At 45.0% G+C, this 21,129-nt stretch overlaps 1 protein-coding gene and 1 non-coding gene across 4 annotated transcripts in view; both read left to right on the forward strand.

The window, feature by feature from the left end:
- Rab3gap2 (RAB3 GTPase activating non-catalytic protein subunit 2) overlaps positions 1–21,129 on the forward strand; it is a 79,491-nt gene that overhangs the window by 23,531 nt on the left and 34,831 nt on the right. For 2 of the 3 annotated variants that reach the window (XM_031337855.1, XM_031337864.1), the window contains exons 3-15: positions 2,359–2,482; positions 3,557–3,638; positions 4,651–4,698; positions 4,774–4,849; positions 5,310–5,411; positions 8,016–8,115; positions 10,115–10,213; positions 15,038–15,186; positions 16,942–17,021; positions 17,114–17,203; positions 18,744–18,883; positions 19,909–20,125; positions 20,819–20,962. In XM_031337855.1, the coding sequence (XP_031193715.1) occupies positions 2,359–2,482; positions 3,557–3,638; positions 4,651–4,698; positions 4,774–4,849; positions 5,310–5,411; positions 8,016–8,115; positions 10,115–10,213; positions 15,038–15,186; positions 16,942–17,021; positions 17,114–17,203; positions 18,744–18,883; positions 19,909–20,125; positions 20,819–20,962 (1,451 nt within the window). The remainder of the gene's footprint in view (positions 1–2,358; positions 2,483–3,556; positions 3,639–4,650; positions 4,699–4,773; positions 4,850–5,309; positions 5,412–8,015; positions 8,116–10,114; positions 10,214–15,037; positions 15,187–16,941; positions 17,022–17,113; positions 17,204–18,743; positions 18,884–19,908; positions 20,126–20,818; positions 20,963–21,129) is intronic. The other variant, XM_031337872.1, reaches the window with a different exon arrangement.
- LOC116072121 lies at positions 12,356–12,486 on the forward strand. Its single transcript, XR_004111320.1, has one exon. It is a non-coding gene; the product is annotated as a small nucleolar RNA SNORA36 family (small nucleolar RNA).

Genomic DNA, 21,129 nt, shown 5'->3' on the forward strand with positions numbered 1-21,129 from the left:
TGCCTTCTCCAGGCGCTCTGTGGCAGCTCTCCGCACTGAAGCAGCTTTCTTCCCTCTCCCAGTAGGCTCACGTTTATAGTGACGGTATAACTGTGGGGGTGCTTTGTTTTCTTTCTTTTTAATTTCTCACCTCACTTGGGAAATTAACCACCTTTCCAGTTAGTGGTGTTGTTTTAGGATCACTGGCTTCAAGGGGGCAATATTAGTGTCTGTGCTCCCTTATTGTGGATAGGTTTTTACAGGAATTTAATTGGTAGGCAAAGGCCCTCAAGGTACAAAGTGAACAGTGAGCTTGCATCTTGCCAGTTACCAAATGTGTACCGAAGCCTTGGGCTTCATGGCTGTTGTTCTGTACGGCGCATTGCCTGTTGTTCTGTGTGGCGCATTGCCTGTTGTTCTGTACAGTGTGTTGCCTGTTGAGAAGCTGGAAGTGTAGCTTCGTGGTGAAGCTAGCACTAGTTCATTGTGGTCCAGCCTGGGATGCGACTTCCTTATTGCCCCTGTCCTGGTATTTTTTGTCAAATTATATCTCTTTGACTTGAAGTGCCTTTGAAAGTTCTGACACAGGAACTCTTGCAGACACATTCATGCATGGCTTCTGTGGAATTGCACATAGAGGGTGTCCCAGGGCTTCATTGCTGGGGAGACACCAGGCCACAGCAGCTCTTGTTGTAAAGGAAAGCATTTAACAGAGGTTGGCTGATAGTTCATAGGTTCAGTCCTTTATCGTCATGGTGGGGAGCATGGCAGCGTGCAGGCAGACATGGTGCTGGAGAGGTAGTTCAGAGTTTTATATCTGGATCCACAGGAGCAGGACAAGAGTGTGACAATGGGTCTGGCTTGATCTTCTGAAACCTCCTATGACATACTTCCTCCACCAAGGTAACACCTACTTCAGCCAGACTCCATGTCCAATAATGGCACTCTTTCTGAGTCAATGCAGGCGTTATTCTTAAAACCATCACAGAGGAGAAAAGGCAGAAAAGCTTTTGAAGTGTGTTTAAAAAATACCTCAAGAGAAAGCATTGGTCTCTTTTGCTCTCTCTCTCTCTCCCCTCTCTTTCTGCACCACCACCCCCTACTCCCTCTCAATTAAACCTCTTACACGTGGAAAAAAAAAAGAGAGAGAAAGCATTGGCTTTGCTGGGTGAGGTGGTGTGTGCCTGTAATCCCTGAGCTATCACTGTTTTCTAATCAAATATTTAATATTTCTCTGTGGTTTGCTCTCTTTCCAGGCTATCGCCTGAAGATGGGGTTTCACTTTCACGAAGGACCCAAGCCTTAGTGTGTTGGGTCTCAGTCACTAGTGGGAAGGCTATAGGGTGCGATAGCCTCGGCTCACAGAGGCCACCTTGAGGAGCCTCAGATACTGCATGAGTAAAGGACCACGCTCTTGTAGAAACTATGGACCCAGGGCAGTTGTCATCTCAGCTGACTTTTATCTGTGGAGATAACTCTCTGGTTTTCTGTATAAAGATGTTCTTGAGAGAGTAAGGGAGATACAGAACTCCATTTAAAAGGAGCTTGACTAGAAATATGTCTTGTGTGTGCGCCTTCTTAGTTCAGGCTCCAAATTCTCACAACATGAGGGGAGCATGTGTAAACTATGCCAGAGGCTGCAGGCCTTAGAGGCAAGCCAAACAGTTTCGGGATCCCACATTTTAAGTGTTCTTTTCACAGAAGAATATGAAGCCATCAAAAAGAATAAAGAAGTTTCTTGTGGCATGAAGAAAGTATGCATCTATTTTATGTGCCTTCTCACAAGGAGAAAGGGAGGGAAGGACAGTGAATACATTTGCCTGTATGTACAGAGTGTCAAAGGAAGTAACAGACATTAATATAGTTCACCGTTGTCTTCAGAGTAGACCACTGGATAGCTAGAGTCAGATAGCTGAAAGGGGTATGTGTGTGTGTGTGTGTTGTGATTTTGATGCCACAGTACATGTGTGACCTTCTAACATGTCAATCCTGCAGAGTGAACTCAGGGCTAAGGCACCTTTGCTTGCCCAGCTATCTTAATGACCTGAGAGGTTTTTTCTAATGACCTTCTAATGCCTAGTGACGTTCCTAATACTGAGTTACTCCTGGAGAGGTGTGTGTGTGTGTGTGTGTGTGTGTGTGTGTGTGTGTGTGTGTGTGTGTGGCATTCCTCTAATGCTATGTTATTTATATGTAAAGCTTTTGTGTTACTTTTCAGAACAGATATGTTTGCATTGTATTTTCTTTGGTGGCTGTCATTAACATATTTTGGTGTGGAAGAATGGGGAGTTTCCTCTCCCTTTAACTCAAGACAGGCAGGCATGGTTGCAGTGCTCTTTAGAGTCTGTGCATTTATAGTAACTGCACTTTTATGCATAGGAAGAAGAAGGAAATACTTCTAAAACACAAAAAAATTCCTGGCTTCAAGAATGTGTTTTATCCCTATCTCCAACAAGTGACCTTATGATTATAGCTCGGGAGCAGAAGGCCGCGTTCTTAGTGCGTAAGTACCCTCTCTTCTCTGCTGCCTCCACTCTAGTGCAGAGATTGAAACAGAAAGCTGACTTGGAAACAGAGGTATTCCTGTTCTGTATTACATGGTGGTCCTATAATCTACGTGCTACATTTAATGGAATATTTTTCCCTTTTGGGGCATGTGTATATTTGTGTGTGCACATAGATGTGTAGGTTCCTGTGCATGTGTGTGGGGGCCAAAGGTTGATGTTAGGTGGTGTCTTCTGTTGCTTTTCACTCTAGCTTTTGAGACAGGGTCTCTTGCTGAGCCTGGAGCTGAGACTGGAGCTGAGACTGGAGCTGAGACTGGCTGGGATCCTCTGTCTCTGCCTCGCTGGCTCTCAAGCATCTGCCTTTAGTTTATGGTCTGAGCCAGCTCCTTAGACCCAGAGGACTTGGTGTTTTTTCTGTGTTGCCACTTTTTTAGCTGTGCTGTGACACTTGCAAGATAGTACTGACCATCACTAGTTCTTGCAAGGGATTCTCAGTACTGAAAAGGGCTGGAGCTGGCCCCTTACAACAGTGGGAAAGGGGCTTGGTGCAGCTTGAAAACTCACAGGGCTGTAAAGTTTCACTTGGTTCCTAAGTTTTTAGCTCATGTATTTTTGCTGAAGATTAAATATTAAGATTTGGAGATACACAGATTATGAAAAACCTCCTAGAACAAAATAAGACTGTATATAAAATGTTTGTGGGCAGTCTTACAGAGAAAATTCGTTCTCATAGCATAAATCTAATATAAAACCTTCCCCTGCCATTTGAAAATAAAAGTAGTCGTATAAGTAAAGTTGGTAAGATGGTCCACGAGCATTTGTAACTTTATTCTACAGAAACTCTGACTAGAGTAGTAAGCTGTGGTTTAAACTGGAGGGAGGAGAGACTACAGGCTGGGAGACCAGATGGTCTTATAAAATGCTTTTGCAAATTAAAACATATGCATTACCTATAATAAATGTCCAAGTCAGTTCCTACAGAATTTTATATTTATAATTGTATATCCCAACATTTCAAAGTAGAAAGATGGAAATCTATAAGTAAGTTTATCTTTTATTGTTTTTTCCAGCAAAATGGAAGCACAGTGATAAAGGGAAGGAGGAAATGCAGTTTGCTGTCGGTTGGAGCGGCTCCGTAAGTGCGGAGGAAGGGTAGGTGCGAGCTCCCTTGTTTGTTTCTTTGTGTGTTAAATGTATGAACTGGATTTGTTTGTAATGTATCTATTTCATTGCTTATAAACTGTGTGTGAGTGTGTATGTATGAGTGTGTGTGTGTGTGTCTATCACAACTTTACTGGGTAGCAGATTTTGTTTTATTGCTCTTATGATTTTTTTTTACAAACTAATAAGAAAAATATTTTTAAAGATTTATTTAATTTTATGTGTTTTAATGTTTGTGTTTGCCCTCAGAGGTCAAATGAGGGTGTCAGATCACCTGAGAAACAAGGAAAAGTCACATAAAAATGGTCCACAGTGTCTTAGTCAGGGTTTCTACTGCTGCAATGAAACACCATGACCAAGAAGCAAGCTGGGGAGAAAAGGGTTTATTCAACTTCCACACTGCTATTCTTCACCAAAGGAAATCAGGACAGGAACTCACACAGGGCAGGAGGCAGGAGCTGATGCAGAGGCCATGGGGGGGTGGGTACTGCTTACTGGCTTGCTTCCCCTGGCTTGCTCAGCTTGCTTTCTTATAGAACCCAGGACTACCAGCTCAGAGGATGGCACCACCCACAATGGGCCCTCCCACCCTGATCACTCATTGAGAAAATGCCCCACAGCTAGATCTCATGGAGGCATTTTCTCAGGGAAGGCTCCTTTCTCTGTGATAACTCCAGCTTGGGTCAGGTTGACACACAAAACCAGCCAGGACACACAGGATGTCATTTTGCATCTACTGCCTCTTAACTAAATTATAGAGAAATAAGTAATTAATCTAGGTATGGTGGTGTACACCAATAATCCCCAGCACCCAGAAAGTAAAGGTAGATGAATTTCTCCTGACTTTCCAGGTCAGTCTGGTCTATGTCGTGAATGCCAGGCCAGCCAGTGCTGCGTAGTAAGACTGTCCCCCTGCCCCCACTGTCTCTCTTCCCACTCCCTCCCCACTTCCTTGCTAAGCACAGTGACTAAGCTCATGATTATGCTTCTGTTCTGTCTGTAGGGAGTATGTAACCAGTGCTCTGTGCATCCCACTGGCAAGTCAGAAGAGGTAAGGATGAGATAGGCTTCTGCCTCCTCTGCTTGGATGGCGAGCCATTACAATCATCACTTTTCTTTGTGACAGGAGTTCCACTGGGCGCCCTGACTGGACCTGCATTGTGGTGGGCTTTACATCTGGTTATGTGCGGTTCTACACTGAGGTGAGCTGGGTTTTCAGTAGCAGACAGCTAGCCAAACTGCACGGCTGAGTATCCCACCTACTGTCTTGTGACTTCATTACCAAGACTGCAGGTGGGAATCTAGGAAGGTAGTCTGAATGTGAATGCAGAGATGAGTGGCTGACTCTTTAGCAGTGGTTCTCAACTTTCCTAATGCACTTGTACTTCCTATCTGAAAATTTTCTACTGCTATGAATCAATGTAAATATACTTTTCAGTGGTCTTAGGCTGCCCCTGTAAAAGGACATCCAACCCCCAAAAGGGTCGGGACCCACAGGTTGAGAAGCACTGCCTTATGGGCTGGGGCCAGGACAAGGGAGGAGCTGTCTATAGAAGAAAGAGAAGAGTCTGTACCCTGTGAAGAGCGAGGACCAGCGTCGGGAGACTGTAGGGGATTGGCAGTGTCCAGAAAACCAGCAAGGCCCTCTCTGCTTGTTTCTAGAGTGGAGTGCTTTTGCTTGCACAACTTCTGAATGAGGACAAAGTGCTTCAGCTCAAATGCAGGACCTATGAAATCCCCAGACACCCTGGAGTGACCGAGCAGGTAATGTAGGAATTATGCTCTTTACCTTGTAACAGTGTGAAGTGGCAAGGCTGGAGAGGGGGCTCAGCAGTTAAGAGCACTGGATGCTCTTGTAGAGGACCCAGATATGAATGTGTCTTCCCAAAAGACACGTGGTGGCTAAAAACCATGTGCGGTTTCTGTTGCAGGGCATCTGACGCCCTCTTCTGCCCTCTGCAGGCACTGAGCACTTGTGATACACAGACATTCATGCAGATACAATATCCATATATGTAAAAACCAGTTAGGAAGGAAGTAACAGTGTCATTGTTTTGAAGCAATTTCCTTTACTCTTTTGTTGGAAAATTAAGAGATCTGTCTTATGGCACAGTTTGCTGAGCTGGCGTCTTCTCAAGAGATAATTGGTAGCTAAATTCAATACCAGTCTTCGAGTTTTGTAAGTGCCGAATTGTATTAAGGTGATCGTTTTAGTTGATGTTCTGCTGTGTCGAGACACCAACACCATGGCAATTTTTTTTTTTTTTTCCGAGACAGGGTTTCTCTGTGTAGCTCTGGCTGTCCTGGAACTCACTCTGTAGACCAGGCTGGCCTTGAACTCAGAAATCTGCCTGCCTCTGTCTCCCAAGTGCTGGGATTAAAGGGGTGTGCCACCACTGCCCAGCCATGGCAACTCTTCTAAAGGAAAACATTTACCTTGGGGCTGGCTTACGGTTTCAGAGGTTGAGTCCATTGTTGCCGTAGTGGGAAGCATGGCGGCTTGCAGGCAGACACGGTGCTGGACAGGGAGCTGAGGGTTCTCCATCCAAATCACAGGACGATGGAGAGACACTGGGCCTGGCTGGAGCATTTGAAACAACACCCACACCCCAAGTGACAGTTTCTCCAACAAGGCCACACCCACTCCAAGCCACCTAGTGGTGGCACTCCTTGGTGACCAAGCATCCAGATCTATGAACCTAAAGAGGTTATACGTATATACAGATATATACTGTATGAATACATGGATGTAAATTCCATAATAGATTACAGAAGTTAGAGAAGCAATGAGTACATGAAACTAGATTTTTGTCTGTCAGCATCTAAGAATGAATTAATCAATAACATAACTAGAGCTGTAGAGATGGCTCAGCGGTTAAGAGCACTGACTGGTGCCAGGCAGTGGTAGCGCACGCCTTTAATCCCAGCCCTTGGGAGGCAGAGGCAGGCGGATTTCTGAGTTCGAGGCCAGCCTGGTCTACAGAGTGAGTCCAGGACAGCCCGGGCTACACAGAGAAACCCTGTCTCCAAAAACCAAAAAAAAAAAAAAAAAAAAAAAAAAAAGAGCACTGACTGCTCTTCTGGAGGCCCTGAGTTCAAATCCCAGTAACCATATGGGGGCTCACAACCATCTGCAATGAGATTGGGTGCCCTCTTCTGGTGTGTCTGAAGACAGCTACAGTGTACTTACATATAATAAATAAGTACATTTTTAAAAAGTAACATAACTAATCAATCATGCAGTCAAAATAAGTTACCCACTTAGAGAAAGGGTGAGCTCTGACTCTGCTGAAGAGGAGGCAATCCCATGTGGTGCAGCCACAGGCCAGAGCCTGAAGGATTGGACTCAGGGAGGGTAGCTGTGGGGTCTGTTTGTTGTTTGGGGGTTCGGTGTTTCTTTGGAATCTACAGTCCTCTCTCTAGTTTGTGATTATAGGCATATCTCATCTTGCCCTGCTTGAAGTTGGATTTTTAAAAATTACTGAAGCAGGAGATTGTGACAAAAAACAAAACTAAATCTTGTCTCTGTGCTTACTAAAATGGAAAAAATAGGATTGAGATGAAGCTCAATTGACAAAATGCCTGCCTGGTGTATAAGACTTGAGTTAAATCCTCAGGAATGTAACAGTATTAGTTAGCTAATTAATTAATGTATTAGCATTGATTAGGGGCATCACACTCAATACTGTGATATAGGCCAAAGGTGTGGACATTTATAGATAGATAGATAGATAGATAGATAGATAGATAGATAGATAGATGAAATATGGCTGTGGCACTGGTTACTAGAGACATCATATATATATATATGTACATATAAAATATCATGTGTGATAGACTTATGCAAATATATATGAATTTATTTGAGAATGAGTATTGAGACAGGCCTCTGGTTTCAGGTGAATGTCTGTGAGGTGTTGAGGTGTTTTGTTTGTTTGACACTCAGTCTCTTATGTGGTCCTGGCTGTCCTAAAACCAGGCTGGTCTTCAACTCACAGAGATTTGCCTGTCTCTGTGTCCTGAGTGCTGGGATCATGGGCATGTGCCACCACATCCGATCAGCTCCTGTTTTTAACCCTTGACTTACATCTTTATAATGGGTGTTTCTTAGGAACTAAAACAGAATCTTAGCTCCTGAAACCATTTCCTAGGACATTTAAAAGCTATATTTGAGAGGAAGTCGAGTCTTCGACCGGAAAGTGTTCTGAAGGTAGCTCCTACTTCATTTTGCTGATTCTTTCCGGATTTCTGTTTCAGAGTTCACTGTTTAGTCGTAGCCTTTAACTAAATATGATTCTCGGCGTTTTTAAAAAGGAGGATGTCTGTTGTATCTGTTTAAGAAAAGGTTTTTTTCCTCTATTTCCCCAGAATGAAGAACTGAGCATCTTATATCCAGCTGCCATTGTGACCATTGATGGATTTAGTCTTTTCCAGTCTCTCCGAGCTTGTCGAAACCAGGTAGCAAAAGGTAATTTTTTGGCAAGAAGTGTGCAGGTTCTGGTGATGATAGTTTTATTCAGTGTGGCCTCCTCACACAAGCGAGGTGCCTCCTGCAGGCTGTTCATAAGCAGGGGCTGGAGCCTCTGCTCTTGAGGTATTGTCAGTGGGTGTGGCAGCCTCTCTTCAGCTCACTCAGCAACATAGCGTGGCTGGGCGAGGATTCGATGCAGCCAGCAAACCTCTCCCTAGGAGAGAAGCCATGGGATCCGTGCAGTAGGATCCTCTGGCTCCATCACCTCCCACTCACTGAGAGATGAGGTGCCTGGGTTAACACATTCTCTCTCAGGAGAGAGAGGGCCCGGCAGCTCAGCTTGGCCTCTTTACTGGAAACACTTGTCGATGAAGAGATGCTGGGAGTTCAAGCTGCATGTGTGAGGACTTAAAGGGGAAAACTGCATGGATAATCATAATCAAAAAGCCTCATTGTGGTGATGGTGGGGCGTGTGCGTGCAGAGGTCAGCAGCAAGGGTGTTCCCTCAGCACTCTTCTACTTCACTCATTCATTCTACTTGCTACTTCATTCATTCATCCATTTATTCATTCATTCTTGCAAGACAGATCCATCACTGAGCCTGGAACTCACTGGTTCAGCAAGATTAGCTGGCCAGTGGGCTCAGGGATCTGCCTGTGTTCATCCCCCGCCAGCAGGTTCATCAGGCTCATTGTAGGTACCACACTGTGGTTTTTATGTGGCTGCTGCTGCATGTGGTTTTACGTGCCAGGTCCTCGTGATGTGTGGGATACTGATGGAGCCATCTTGCCAGCCCCCTGAGAACAGCTTCCATAGGATATGTTTGCTGCTTAGCAACAATAAGGACAAATTCTTAGTCTACATTTCCGTAAGGTGCAAACCAAGCAGTTCCTTCTGCAGGGGAAGTAGGCCTTCATATGGGTGTAATATTTCCTCAGTGGACAGGCTGTCTCGGAGCAGTGTGGTGGGGAATCCCCAGTCCTTGTTTTATGGCTCTTTTCAGTAGTCCATGCTTTCCTTCACAGCAGCATACTTTGAGTCTTTATACCTATTTTCATTGTCTTTGAAATTGTTTACATTTAGCCTACTATGGCTTCATTATTTTCAGATTGGTGAGATAATCACCACTTTGGGGGGCCAAGGAAGACTGTGGTATGTGATCCTGTGCTATTCCAAATAAATAATCACTTATATATTTACCAAAAGAGAATGACCATGTTTTGTCTATAAGATTTCTAATAATAAAGCAGGAAGAAGTAATTGAGACAATTCTGTCAATGGTATTATTGGCCTTTTTTTTTTTTAACCACAATCATCCCCATTTATTTGTATAAGAGTGAAATGTGTATTCTTAAGTGTGTAAGAATATAACAAAGAATGGCCTATTTGCCAGGTCTCGTGGGTCGAGTGGATCAGTGGATACCCCAGACCTCTCTAAACGCACTGGTTTACAAAACCAGCTGGAACCCAATGCTCTCAGGCAGTGTTGAAGTTTGCCTTTGGGAGAAGTTGCTTCTTTTATGGTATTGAACTCTGTCTTTGGTTGGACAGCTGAAAGCTTACAGGCTTATGCAGGTTTGTCTGCCACAGACGAAGCCTGCTGCTCATGTAGGACAGCTACAAGGGTCTTTTTTGGGGGGGGGGCAGGGTTTCTCTGTGTAGCCCTTGAAACAGGGTTTCTCTGTGTAGCCCTGGCTTTCCTGGAACTCACTCTGTAGACCAGGCTGGCCTCAAACTCAGAAATCCTCCTGCCTCTGCTTCCCAAGTGCTGGGATTAAAGGTATGCACCACCACTGCCCTGCTACAAGGGTCTGTTGACAGTTGTGTTTTGTGTGCATTGCCATGGCATGAGGAAATCTCATCTTACGCCTTTTTTTATTACTGCGCTTTGTTGTTAGTTGATGTTTTAGGACAGTAACTTATAAATTAGATGTCTTTTTGATAAGATGTCATTCTGTCCATTGTAATTGCTTGTATTGTCTGATCTTTTTGACAGCTGCAGCATCAGGCAATGAGAACATACAACCACCACCGCTAGCTTATAAGAAGTGGGGTCTTCAAGATATTGACACCATTGTCGACCATGCTAGTGTTGGTAAGCATTGCTAGTCTATCTTTAGTTTTATTCTTAGACTTTTTTTATTGAAGTATCTAATTTATTAGAAATTGACATTAATTCTTACGTGAAAAAGAAATCCACTGAGTTTAGTGAGACACCGGAAAGTCAGTTTCAGTTATTCTCAGCAAAGCTTATGTCTTTAAGATAAAGTAGCAGTTTTGATGCCATTTGTCTGTGACATTCTGATTCTTGTAATGACCTTACAGATCAGTCTTGTAAAATGTACCTTGTGGACCAACACAAAATAAATCAAGCAGGTTTCTTCCCATGAGAGTATTTGAGGGATTATTGTGTTAGTTCAAGAATATAGATATCAGAGCCTGGGTATGGTAATACACACCTGTCTTCTCAGGACGTGGGAGACCAAGCAGAAGAAGGAATGGGAGTTTGAAGCCAGACTGCATTATAGAACACAACTCATTATAACTGACTGACTGACTGTCTGTCTCTCTAACATTATATATAATTATAAATATTATATAAAGGAAAGAAAGAAAAGAAACAGACTAAGGCAGAAACACAGGGATGAAAAGTCCTGGCTTGTCCAGAAGTGCAAGGCTAGTTGAATGAAGATCCAGGGAAGAGTAGAGCAACTGTAGTAGGCCCCGAGGAGGAAGACACAGGCCCAGTGCTGAACGACCTGACTGAATCTGACCAGAAAAGATCAAGCTCGCTAGCCAACACACACACTGGCCTGGGGTGGGTGCCGGGGAGCTGAGGAGAGGGAGGCCAGGGACACAAGACAGGGACCTAGCCTTGAAGGCCTTGTGTACTTACACAGAGGAATGGGCCATCTCAGCCGTGTCAAGAACCACTGAGTTATCAGGGTAGTGCCCTCACGTTGCCCGTAGAAAAAACACTGAAGACAGTTTAGAGACTGGGAATAGTCTGTCTTAGTCTAACGGTCACTATCAGGAGAAGCTGGATATGTTTGTACATGCTTAGAGTTCCAGCTCTTATAGGAATATAGCAAATGTAAGGCCAGCAGGGGCAATGTGGCCACACTTCATCTTAAATTTTAAACAAACAAACAAAGAAAACACTAATAAGAAGACTGTTCTAATCTTAGTGAGAAGTAATGCGCTCCTGAATTAAGTTGGTAAAAGTGAAAATAGAAAGAGAAATACTATCTTAAAATACTTTCCATTGTTGAGTGTATGTTAAAAATTTGAACAGTGGCTGGGCACTAGTGGTACATGCATGCCCATTATCCCAGCACTTGGGAGGCAGAGACAGAGGCAGAGGCAGGTGGATTTGTATAAGTTGGAAGCCAGCCTGGTCTACAGGTGAGTTCCAGGGCAAGCAAGGCTACACAGAGAAACCCTGTCTTGAAAAACAAAACAAACAAATAGAACAGTGTATAAGTACATAGAAAAGAGAACAGTGTATAAATACATAGAGAAGAGAACAGTGTATAAATACATAGAGAAGAACAACAAAAACTTTTCTTCTCTCCAGAAGTTCTTATCATTGGTGTTTAGCTCCCTGCCTGTGTGTAAGTGCATAAGTTATATGCATATTGTCATGTGGGAAGGCATGTTCTTATAAATAGTATGTAATACCAACTCCTTTCACTAAGGTTTACTAAGGGGCGTTGCCAGCCTCTGTCCTAACGGAGGACAAGAGACAGACTTGAAAGGTTTGAAAGGTTGAAAGAGGCACTTGAAAGGTTTGTTTACAAAGATGCTGTACAGACTTGCTATTGTGTAAGCACCAGCGATGTCCATTCATGGGGACTTCTTAAGAGCCAGGCTGTTAACCACAGCTAAGCCTGGAGAGTTCCAGGCAGGGAGCCATCTTCACACTTAGATGGTGATGGAACAGATGCCTGGGAGCAAGATGACTCTTCCTCAGGCATGGCCAACTTTCAGGGAAGGAGCCCTTTCTCTCTCGTCTCCTGATGGAGCTCCTATTGTCTGAATGCGGGCAGAAGTCAGCAGGCACTGGCGAAAGCCTGCTCTAGGGAAGGCAGGAATTCTGTGGAGGGCTGGCGAGCGCCTGGCACACAGGCCTGCTGATTCTGTCTGCATAGTCTGGATACCATTCTTGTGTGGGACACTGTCGGTAAACACTTCATGTGTCTTCAGCTTTCTGCTAAGAGGAATGTTAACATACAATTTCCAAAGTGTTGAGTTAGGCCAGGGTCTCCCCCCTGCTCTGCTAATTAGACTTTGGAACATTGAAGCTGGCTGGAGAAAATGATTGGCTAGAAAACATCATTCTATTCATTTACTCCCCAGCCTACACATGAAAACAGTAACGGTACAATTAACTACTTTATCTACATCTTTACATAAAGCTCTTAATTAACTCATTCAATAAGTAAATAAGCACCTATTATTTAGGGACTGGTGCCGGTGCTGGAAACACGGCAGTCCAGACACCACCCTGAGAAAGCTTGTATTTTGCTGATAAACAGGAACCAAATGAGCATATGTGGTGCTGCCAAAACACCAGTAGGCATCGTGGCGGAAATCAGCAGAGAGTTTAACTGGTCCAGAGCATCAATTCTAACGTAGGGGCAAACAACCCTTTCACAGAGGTCACATGGCAAATATCTTGCACATCAGATATTTACATTGCAATTCATAACAGTAGCAAAATGACAGTTATGAAGTAGCAACAAAAATAATTTTACAGTTGTGAAGAACTGGAGTAAAGGAAGTGTGCACACAGATGCTAAGGACAGGCTCTCCAGAGAACACAGCTGGACTGACAGGAAGGGTGAGGAGGGGGCAGCCAGCTCTGGGAAGCTTTGTAGTCAGAGCATCCTCAGCAGAGGCCACACCGTCAGCCTGGGGACCCCAAAGATCTCAGAGGGCTTGGAAACCAGGGAGACCAGTGTGGCTGACAGGGATGTGAGGAAGGAAGCCAGGTTGGACATGTACAGAAGGGTCAGACCTGAACATAAGGAAGGTGACTTATTCTAAATTTGTGATTTCTATGGCAGCCAGTCCTATGCAGAGAGGCCCTGTCTCAAACAAATACACAAGACCAAAAACACCCCTTGGGCGCTGTTTAGAAAGAGGTGTGGGAAAGGAAGCGAAGCTGCCTCGTTCAGCACGTGAGAGTAGGGGCTTAGAGTTTGTCATGCAGTCACTCAGGTCCCCACTCTTCTCCGGAGTGACGGAACCCTGGGCGCCACCTTCACCTTGAGTTGAAGCAGCTGTGTGGATGAGCAGGTTGTTCACTGAAAGGAGAATAAGGAGGATCCTTAGGGGGGCAGATCACACAGATCCCAAGTTAGGTTTTGCATATTGACTTCCGGCACATAGAGGTGCTTTGAGGCTCAGGGGCAGTAGGACGATGGCACATACAGATGTCTTGGGCGGGTACTGTGAAACAGCAGCATTCAAAAGAGGCTGGTGCTCTGGATCTGGCAGCCTGGAGCTCCTGATTACCTTATTCTGAGCAGCTGGGGGAGACAGGTGAGCACAGGAGCCAGGCTGGGGAAGGTTTGCCTCACAGTAAACGTTTCCATGTCCTATTTTCAAAAGTAACAACTAACAAGAACTAAAAATCACAGCATGTCTACTGTTCATCCCAGCCGGTCCTGGTCAGTTCTGGGAGCTGCACATTCTTTTATTCTTTATGCTACAAGTCTGAACATTTTTGCTGGTTGTACAAACTTGACCTTCCATATTTAAGTGTAGATTTCCTGTCCTGACACCTGCCGCTCTTTTCTCACTCTGTACCTACTCCCCCTCCTCCCAGTTCCACTCTGGGCCTTTGCCTGCTCTGCTGCTTGTGGGCCTTGCCCCTAGCCCCTCGCACTGCATCCCGTTGTGCTAATCTGGCTCCTCAGAGCTTCTGAAGCCTTCTGCAAATACTGGGGTTGCTGCTCCCCTGCCCGGAACACTGCCCCCTAGCCACTCAGTGTTCCCTCAGTGCAGGCACTGTTCACTTGTCACACTGGCAAGGAGGTCCTCATAGATACTGAGGGAGATGTGGAAGTTGAATGAGTTTGACTTAATGGAGATTTATGTGCAGAGGGAGTCCAGTGTGTTTCACAGTATGGAAAGGACTTGTGTTCAGGGAAAACTTTCAACAAGACTGTAACCCCGACGGGAAAATCTCAGCTAAGGAAATACAATTATAGGTGAACATTTTCTCAGCCACAAGTAAGATTTACGTCATTCTTAATGAGAAGAGTGAATATGAAGTGGCTCTTGGCGGGACGAGAGAGAAGGGCACTCAATAAACTGTCTTACCTCACATGCCTGAAGCACAGCTCTACAGCTTGTTACAAAAGACAGGGCTCTTTTAGATTCAGCAGCCAACAGCATAGAGCAGTGTGTAGGTCTGAGGAAGTCAGTACTGCCGTAGAGACCAGGCTAGCCACATCTGACTGGGACACCCATGCCAAGCAGAAACTTCAGGCACTCTGAGGTTAAGGTCTCCTCTGGGGAGCATGTGGAGTAAGATTGGTGCAAGTCCTTTGGGAGGGGCTGCAATGGAATGTGGATCTGAGCTAGAGGGAGGGATAAGAAACCCAAGTGGTGCTTGATAAGTAGAGGAGGAATAGCAGGGGTGGCGAGTTGAAGCAGTTAGTGAGAAAGCAGCATGGCTGCAGGAAGTCATGAAAGTAATGGAGGTAGAGCGGGCTACAGGCGGGTCAGTCTGGTGCTTTGATGTTCATCAGCACTTTCTAATGTGGATATTTGTAGTTTTGCAAATTACTTTTGACTTAAAACTAAGTAGCAACTGAAAACACAAGTAAAATAATAGTTTAAATGTAGTAATTTTAATGTATTCAAACTGGTTTTTATAGTCTTTTTTATTTCTATTTCTTTTTATAAGGTATTATGACTCTGTCACCGTTTGATCAAATGAAGACTGCTTCCAATATAGGTGGATTTAATGCAGCCATTAAAAGCAGCCCACCTGCCATGTCTCAGTACATCACTGTGGGCTCCAGTCCATTCACTGGCTTCTTCTATGCTCTAGAGGTATGAGCTTCATCATGGGTAGAGCCTCTCTGAACTGTTTAATTTGCCTAAAAATTAGATATAGTAACATAGCCTTAGAAAGATTAAATTTGTAAGTTTCACCTGAAGCTAGAATTAATCACAAATTTCTTCTAAAAAAAATTTTTATAATTAAAGAAATTATTGTGTACAGAAGTGATTGTGTGGAGTGTACTCTCATATGTGTATGTGTGTGTGTGTGTGTATGTGAGGGGGGGAAGAGAGAGTATGGGGAAGAGAGAGACAGAGACAGAGAGACTGAGAGAGTTTGTGTGAGAGAGACAGAATGTGTGTGTAAGAGAGTGTGTGTATGTGTGTGTGGGTGTGGGTGTCTGATTGCAGGCATGTGTTCCATGTGTGTATGAGTCAGGATAACTTTGTTAGCCCGCTCTTTCCTTGTAGCTGGCCTTCAAGGCCCAGCTCACATCTGCCTGTGTGAGTGCCGGCATTACCGATGCACACTGCCACACCTGGCCTCACACCTGCCTGTGTGAGTGCCGGCATTACCGATGCACACTGCCACATCTGGCCTCACACCTGCCTGTGTGAGTGCCGGCATTACCGATGCACACTGCCACATCCGGCTTCTGTCTGTGGGTCTGGTGATTGAACTCAGGTGACCAGGCTTAGGCTGCATGAACCTTTACTTGCTGTGCTGTGTCATCAGTCTAAGCTTCTTTTACATTACTTAAATTAGCTGAGAAGCTCTTAAAACCAGGGCAAAGCACCGGGTGTACTTCACTTCCTTAGCACGTCTGAAGCTGAGATTGATTTCCAGCAACATATAAGCGATGTGCTGTGTATCCCTGTAATGCTAGCACTGGGAGAGATGGAGGCAGAAAGATCAAAAGTTCAGGGTCATTCTCTACTACCTAGCAAGTTTGAAGCTAGCTTGGGCTACATGAGGCATTGTTCACTGTTCTCCACAGTGTGTGTGTGTGTGTGTGTGTGTGTGTGTGTGTGTGTGTGTGTGTGTGTGTGTGTGTGTGTGTGTGTGTGTGTGTATGTGTGTGTATGTGTATGTGTGTGTATGTCAGCAACAAAACACCCAAGGGAAAACCAATAAATTGTGGTCTCTGAAGCCCTGAGTTCTTTGACAGCTGAGCTTTGTTTAAATATTGGTGCAACTGCTAGTTGTTAATTATGTCAACCCTCCAGGGATTGGAATAAATGAGGAAGTGCGAGACAGAACAAGCTGCCCGTTGTAATGGATACAGGCTTTGAAAACTGTTTCCTAAAATAGAGAAGTTAGGTGTTACATTCAGAAGCACTTCTCACATAAAAAGTAGCCTTCTCTGGGTGGGCTGAACTATCTTTCTTTTATATAAATATATATTTACTTTTTAAAAAGTAAGCAAAGAGGAAGTTTTATACAGCTGGGAAGTCCACAGCACAGCTGGACAGTGCTGTTGTCTTATTGGCCTTGGTTTTCACTAAGCTACAGTTTAAAGAGAGAAACCTTGAAGGTTGGTCACAGGCCGGCAGCAGCTGAGCACAACAGGCAGTTCTTGCTCCCCAGTGTGTTAGTTTGCATTGCTGAGGCCATTTCACTGACAGGAGCTCCTTGTGCCTCTAGTGGATCTACTTTAATCCTAGCACTGATTGTACATCGTGCGGCTCCTGAGGTTGCCACCTCCAGGAAGAGCTCCTGCTGCAGGCTTTGGAACCTGCGTTTTTATGTAAGGCTCCTCTAGGAACACGTCTCACCTGTGTTTTCTCTGTGTGTCTGTTTTTCAGGGAAGCACGCAGCCTCTGTTGTCTCACGTTGCCCTCGCTGTTGCCAGTAAGCTGACTTCTGCCCTCTTCAGTGCCGCCAGGTAATGAATGCATTTTAGCTGTTCTGGGTTGGATCCGGCTTGATTGTGCTAGACGCTTGAAGCTAGTACTCACCCGTGTCCGCTCTCTGCAGTGGTTGGCTTGGTTGGAAAAGCAAGCACGAAGAAGAAACTGTCCAGAAGCAGAAGCCCAAGATGGAGCCGGCCACCCCACTAGCTGTGAGGCAAGTCCACCATGTTTTTCTCATGGGGTGCTTTGAGTGGCCTGTTAGGGTTTCACTCACCTGGGGCCCTCAGCTGATCTTCTGATTCTGTGACTCTGGGTTTCTGAGAATTTCTCCTCACGTGGGATTGTGTTCTCAACTAGAACATGGGTTCCCTGAGGAGGGTGAGCCTCCAGAATGGCGGCTTGGATGTCCTTCCCGGTTTACTGGAGAACGGATCAGTGTGTCTGAGGAGTGCAGCTTTTGTTGTTGCTGCTTTAATTTGTTTGGAAGAGATGGCTTGCTTTTTAATTGTTACTCATTATATAGAATGCCACCATAAAGGAAGTAATATTCCAAGTCCTCTTTCTAAAGATGTTCTTCACCTAGAGAAAGTAGACTGATGAACTGTTAGTAAAATCAGTTTTCTAGGTTTGGATTCATTACTCTCTAAACAGAGGTTCCAGCCACTTTATTCTTGGCAGTTCTGGGACTTCCTTCATGTGGGCCAAGCACTGCACTGCTGACCTGTGTCCTAGCCTTTCCTCTTACCTCATGCTATAACACGCCTGAATTCTGAATTCACTCAGCAATGTGGCCTTTTGTGTCACATGCACGTGACAGAGTTTGAGCACTTGTGCTCAAGGCCTTCTTCTGTGCGAGCTCCTCCCTTCTCATCTTCTCTTTACCTCTGCCGCACTGATAATTCTCATAAGTTGGTTAGAGGCCAATAGCACATTCGCAGAAACTGCTCAGAAAAAGAAATTTCTTGCTTTAGGCAGCAGGTTAGTTGTTTTTGTGTTATTGAAATCAACGTATTTGACAAAAACAACTTACAACAGGAAAAATTTATTTTGGTTCACAGTTCCAAAAGGGTTTGGTCTGTTGTCAGTTAGTCCAGTGTTCTGGGGCAGACTGTCCTGAGGTGGGAACACGGCAGAGGGGAGCCGGATATCTTAATCAAGTCCAGAAAGATGGGACCCAGGAAAAGGCCAAAGGTCTCCACAGACCATAAGGCTTCCAGGGACATTCCTCAGTGACCTACAGCTTTCAATTCGGTGTCCCTTTGTAATATTCACAACCTCCCAATAATGCCATCTCATTATAGATGTGTCAAAGCATTCTTCTGTTCAAGGCCAGAGCCCTCATCTAATCTGGAGACTCACTAGAGACACTTCAGGAGTGCCTAGTGAGTGCCCTAGGCATTTCTCACAGTCCTCACCATTCCAGACGGGAGAGTGAACCTCACAGATAGACAGACGTCTTAGTGTCAGCAAGGTGTGCTCTCTAGCACAGAGCGCGCACTGGTGAACGGGAGCAGAAGACGCGTGTGCTGAGACACAGTGTCCTGCGGTGCAGTTGGCTGCAGGGTAGTGCTGGGGGAATGTGTCTTTTCTGCATTTTATGTTGTAAAAATAAACTATAATGGAGTATTAATCCAGAAAAGATTTATATTTTTTTATTTAGGAAAAGACACAGTCTATTTTATGTATGCATTTTATTATCCTACATATCTAGCTTTCAGTTTGATTTTAGCTTCTGTTTGTTTTTTTAATGTCAGATTTGGACTCCCGGATTCTAGGCGCCACGGAGAGAGCATCTGCCTGTCTCCTTGTCACACCCTGGCAGCAGTCACGGATGACTTTGGCAGGGTTATCTTATTGGACGTAGCCCGGGGAATTGCAATACGGATGTGGAAAGGTACTTCCTATAAAATGGAGGAAAAGTTGCCTTACTTTTACCTCAGTAACTGAGAGACTTCATCATCCTTCAGCTTTTAATTGGTAACAGTGTTTAGTCCTCTCTGACTTTTCTTTCTGCTCTCAACTCAAGTCAGTAACATCCGAGTAGCAGTTAGTTGATACATCATCAATTAAAGCAGTGGCTCTTTGTGTGGTTAGCTTGCATTAGTTGTTTCCAGTGCTCACAGTGGAGTCTCCTGCACACCACAGACAGGCTCAGCCTCCTCCTCCTCTTCTTCCCCCTCTTCCTACTCTTCCTCCCCCCACCCCCCGCACTTCCGGTCAGTTGGGTCATGATTGGGTCCTTGACCCTGTCACTTGCCTTTCCCTGTATGAGGCCACTGTTGCTGCTGGCATTGCTGCCTGTGTTCTCCAGCTGCTTCAGCCACTTGTCCTTCCCACAGGTGTTAGTTGTAAGAGGGCCACCCCAGCGAAGCAGCAGCAGCTGTCTGTGTATTCTGTGTGCTGCCCGCTTCCCTTCCTGTACCACAGAGGAGCTTGGCTCGCAGGATGGCCACTTGACTATGTCTTAACAAGCCAAGCTAGGACTCCCCCCAGATCTGTTTTCTTCTAAGAGAGGCTAGGAAGGGAATGGGAGCAAAGGCAGGGGTAGACTTGACGATGTCTGCAATATTTCCTTTTTAAAGAAGAGAATGATCTGAAGCAAATATACATGGGAAAGTATTAAAATCTGACGTTGTGGTGACAGGTTATAGCCAGAAAAGGTTTATATTTTTTTATTTAGGAAAAGACACAGTCTATTTTATGTATGCATTTTATTATCCTACATATCTAGCTTTCAGTTTGATTTTAGCTTCTATTTGTTTGTTTGTTCTTTTCTTTTTTATCTTTTCTGTTTAAGGTCTCTAATAATAAAAGATAATGTACTTCCCGTCTTCCCTTCCCCTAAGTAGTCGGTAGTGCCTGAGGACCTACTGTGGAGCCCAGATGCCTACACTGACTAGCTCCCTTTCTCTTGGCAAGGGTATCGGGATGCACAGGTCGGATGGATTCAGATTGTAGAGGACCTCCATGAACGGGTACCCGAAAAGGGGGATTTCTCCCCCTTTGGAAATGCTCAAGGGCCCAGTCGAGTAGCTCAGTTCCTTGTGATCTACGCACCACGAAGGGGGATTTTGGAAGTGTGGAACACACAGCAAGGACCTAGAGTGGGAGCTTTCAACGTGGGTAAACACTGCAGGTGAGCTGCAAGGCCAGGGCCCCCCATCCTGTCCCCCCCCAGGAATGCAGGGGAGCACTCCTTAAAGCAGCAGTAGATGACAAGGCCTGGAGGATTGCAGAATGCTCTGTCGGGCATGTTTTCCCTGTGAGTGCCTGACATAGAAATGAGGATCATGTGTTACATAACAATGAAATATTACTGAGAATGCCACAGTCAGCCAATGACTTAAGTGAGCTTGCTCTAGCCATTTGTAAGCCATTCTTTCTTACATTTTGAAGACTTCCAAAGGGAAAACCATAAGAGTTTCCCAGTGATGATTAAAAGCAAGGCCATGCACCTTATTTGCCGTTGGACTGTGGGTCTGATTGTGTTCATCCAGTTTCCTAGAACCTTCGAAGTAGACCTCTTCTGTCTGAGTTAGCTGTGCCTCACGTAGCCCCCTGCTCTCAGTGGTTATTTGGCTGGTGGGTGCCCCTGAGTTGATGAAGATGGAGCTGTGCCTCACTTAGCCCCCTGTTCTCAGTGATTATTTGGCTGGTGGGTGCCCCTGAGTTGATGAAGATGGAGCTGTGCCTCACTTAGCCCCCTGGTATCAGTGGTTACTTGGCTGGTGAGTGCCCCTGAGTTGATGAAGATGGAGCTGCAGTTGGAGCACCTTGTGGGATTTCTTCTCCTGCTGAGTCTTACCCACTTGTGTATGGTTTGCCGTAGGCTGTTGTATCCTGGCTACAAAATCATGGGCTTAAACAATGTGACAAGTCAGAGTTGGCAGCCTCAGACATACCAGATCTGTCTTGTTGACCCGGTGTCTGCAAGTGTGAAGGCAGTGAACGTGCCTTTCCATTTAGCGCTGAGGTAAGAGCTGCTTCGTGTACTGCCGACTGCTGTGCACGGTTGGCCTGGTCTGTTACTTTGGCTTTTTTGTTTCTTTGTTTTATATTTAGCATTTGGTGGTTTGTTTGACCACTAGCTGGTCCCTTTAAAGTTAAGTAGGAAACATAAATAGAAAAAAGCTGAGGTGG

This window comes from Mastomys coucha, unplaced genomic scaffold, assembly GCF_008632895.1.
Source record: "Mastomys coucha isolate ucsf_1 unplaced genomic scaffold, UCSF_Mcou_1 pScaffold1, whole genome shotgun sequence".
In the NCBI taxonomy this organism is placed as follows: domain Eukaryota; kingdom Metazoa; phylum Chordata; class Mammalia; order Rodentia; family Muridae; genus Mastomys; species Mastomys coucha.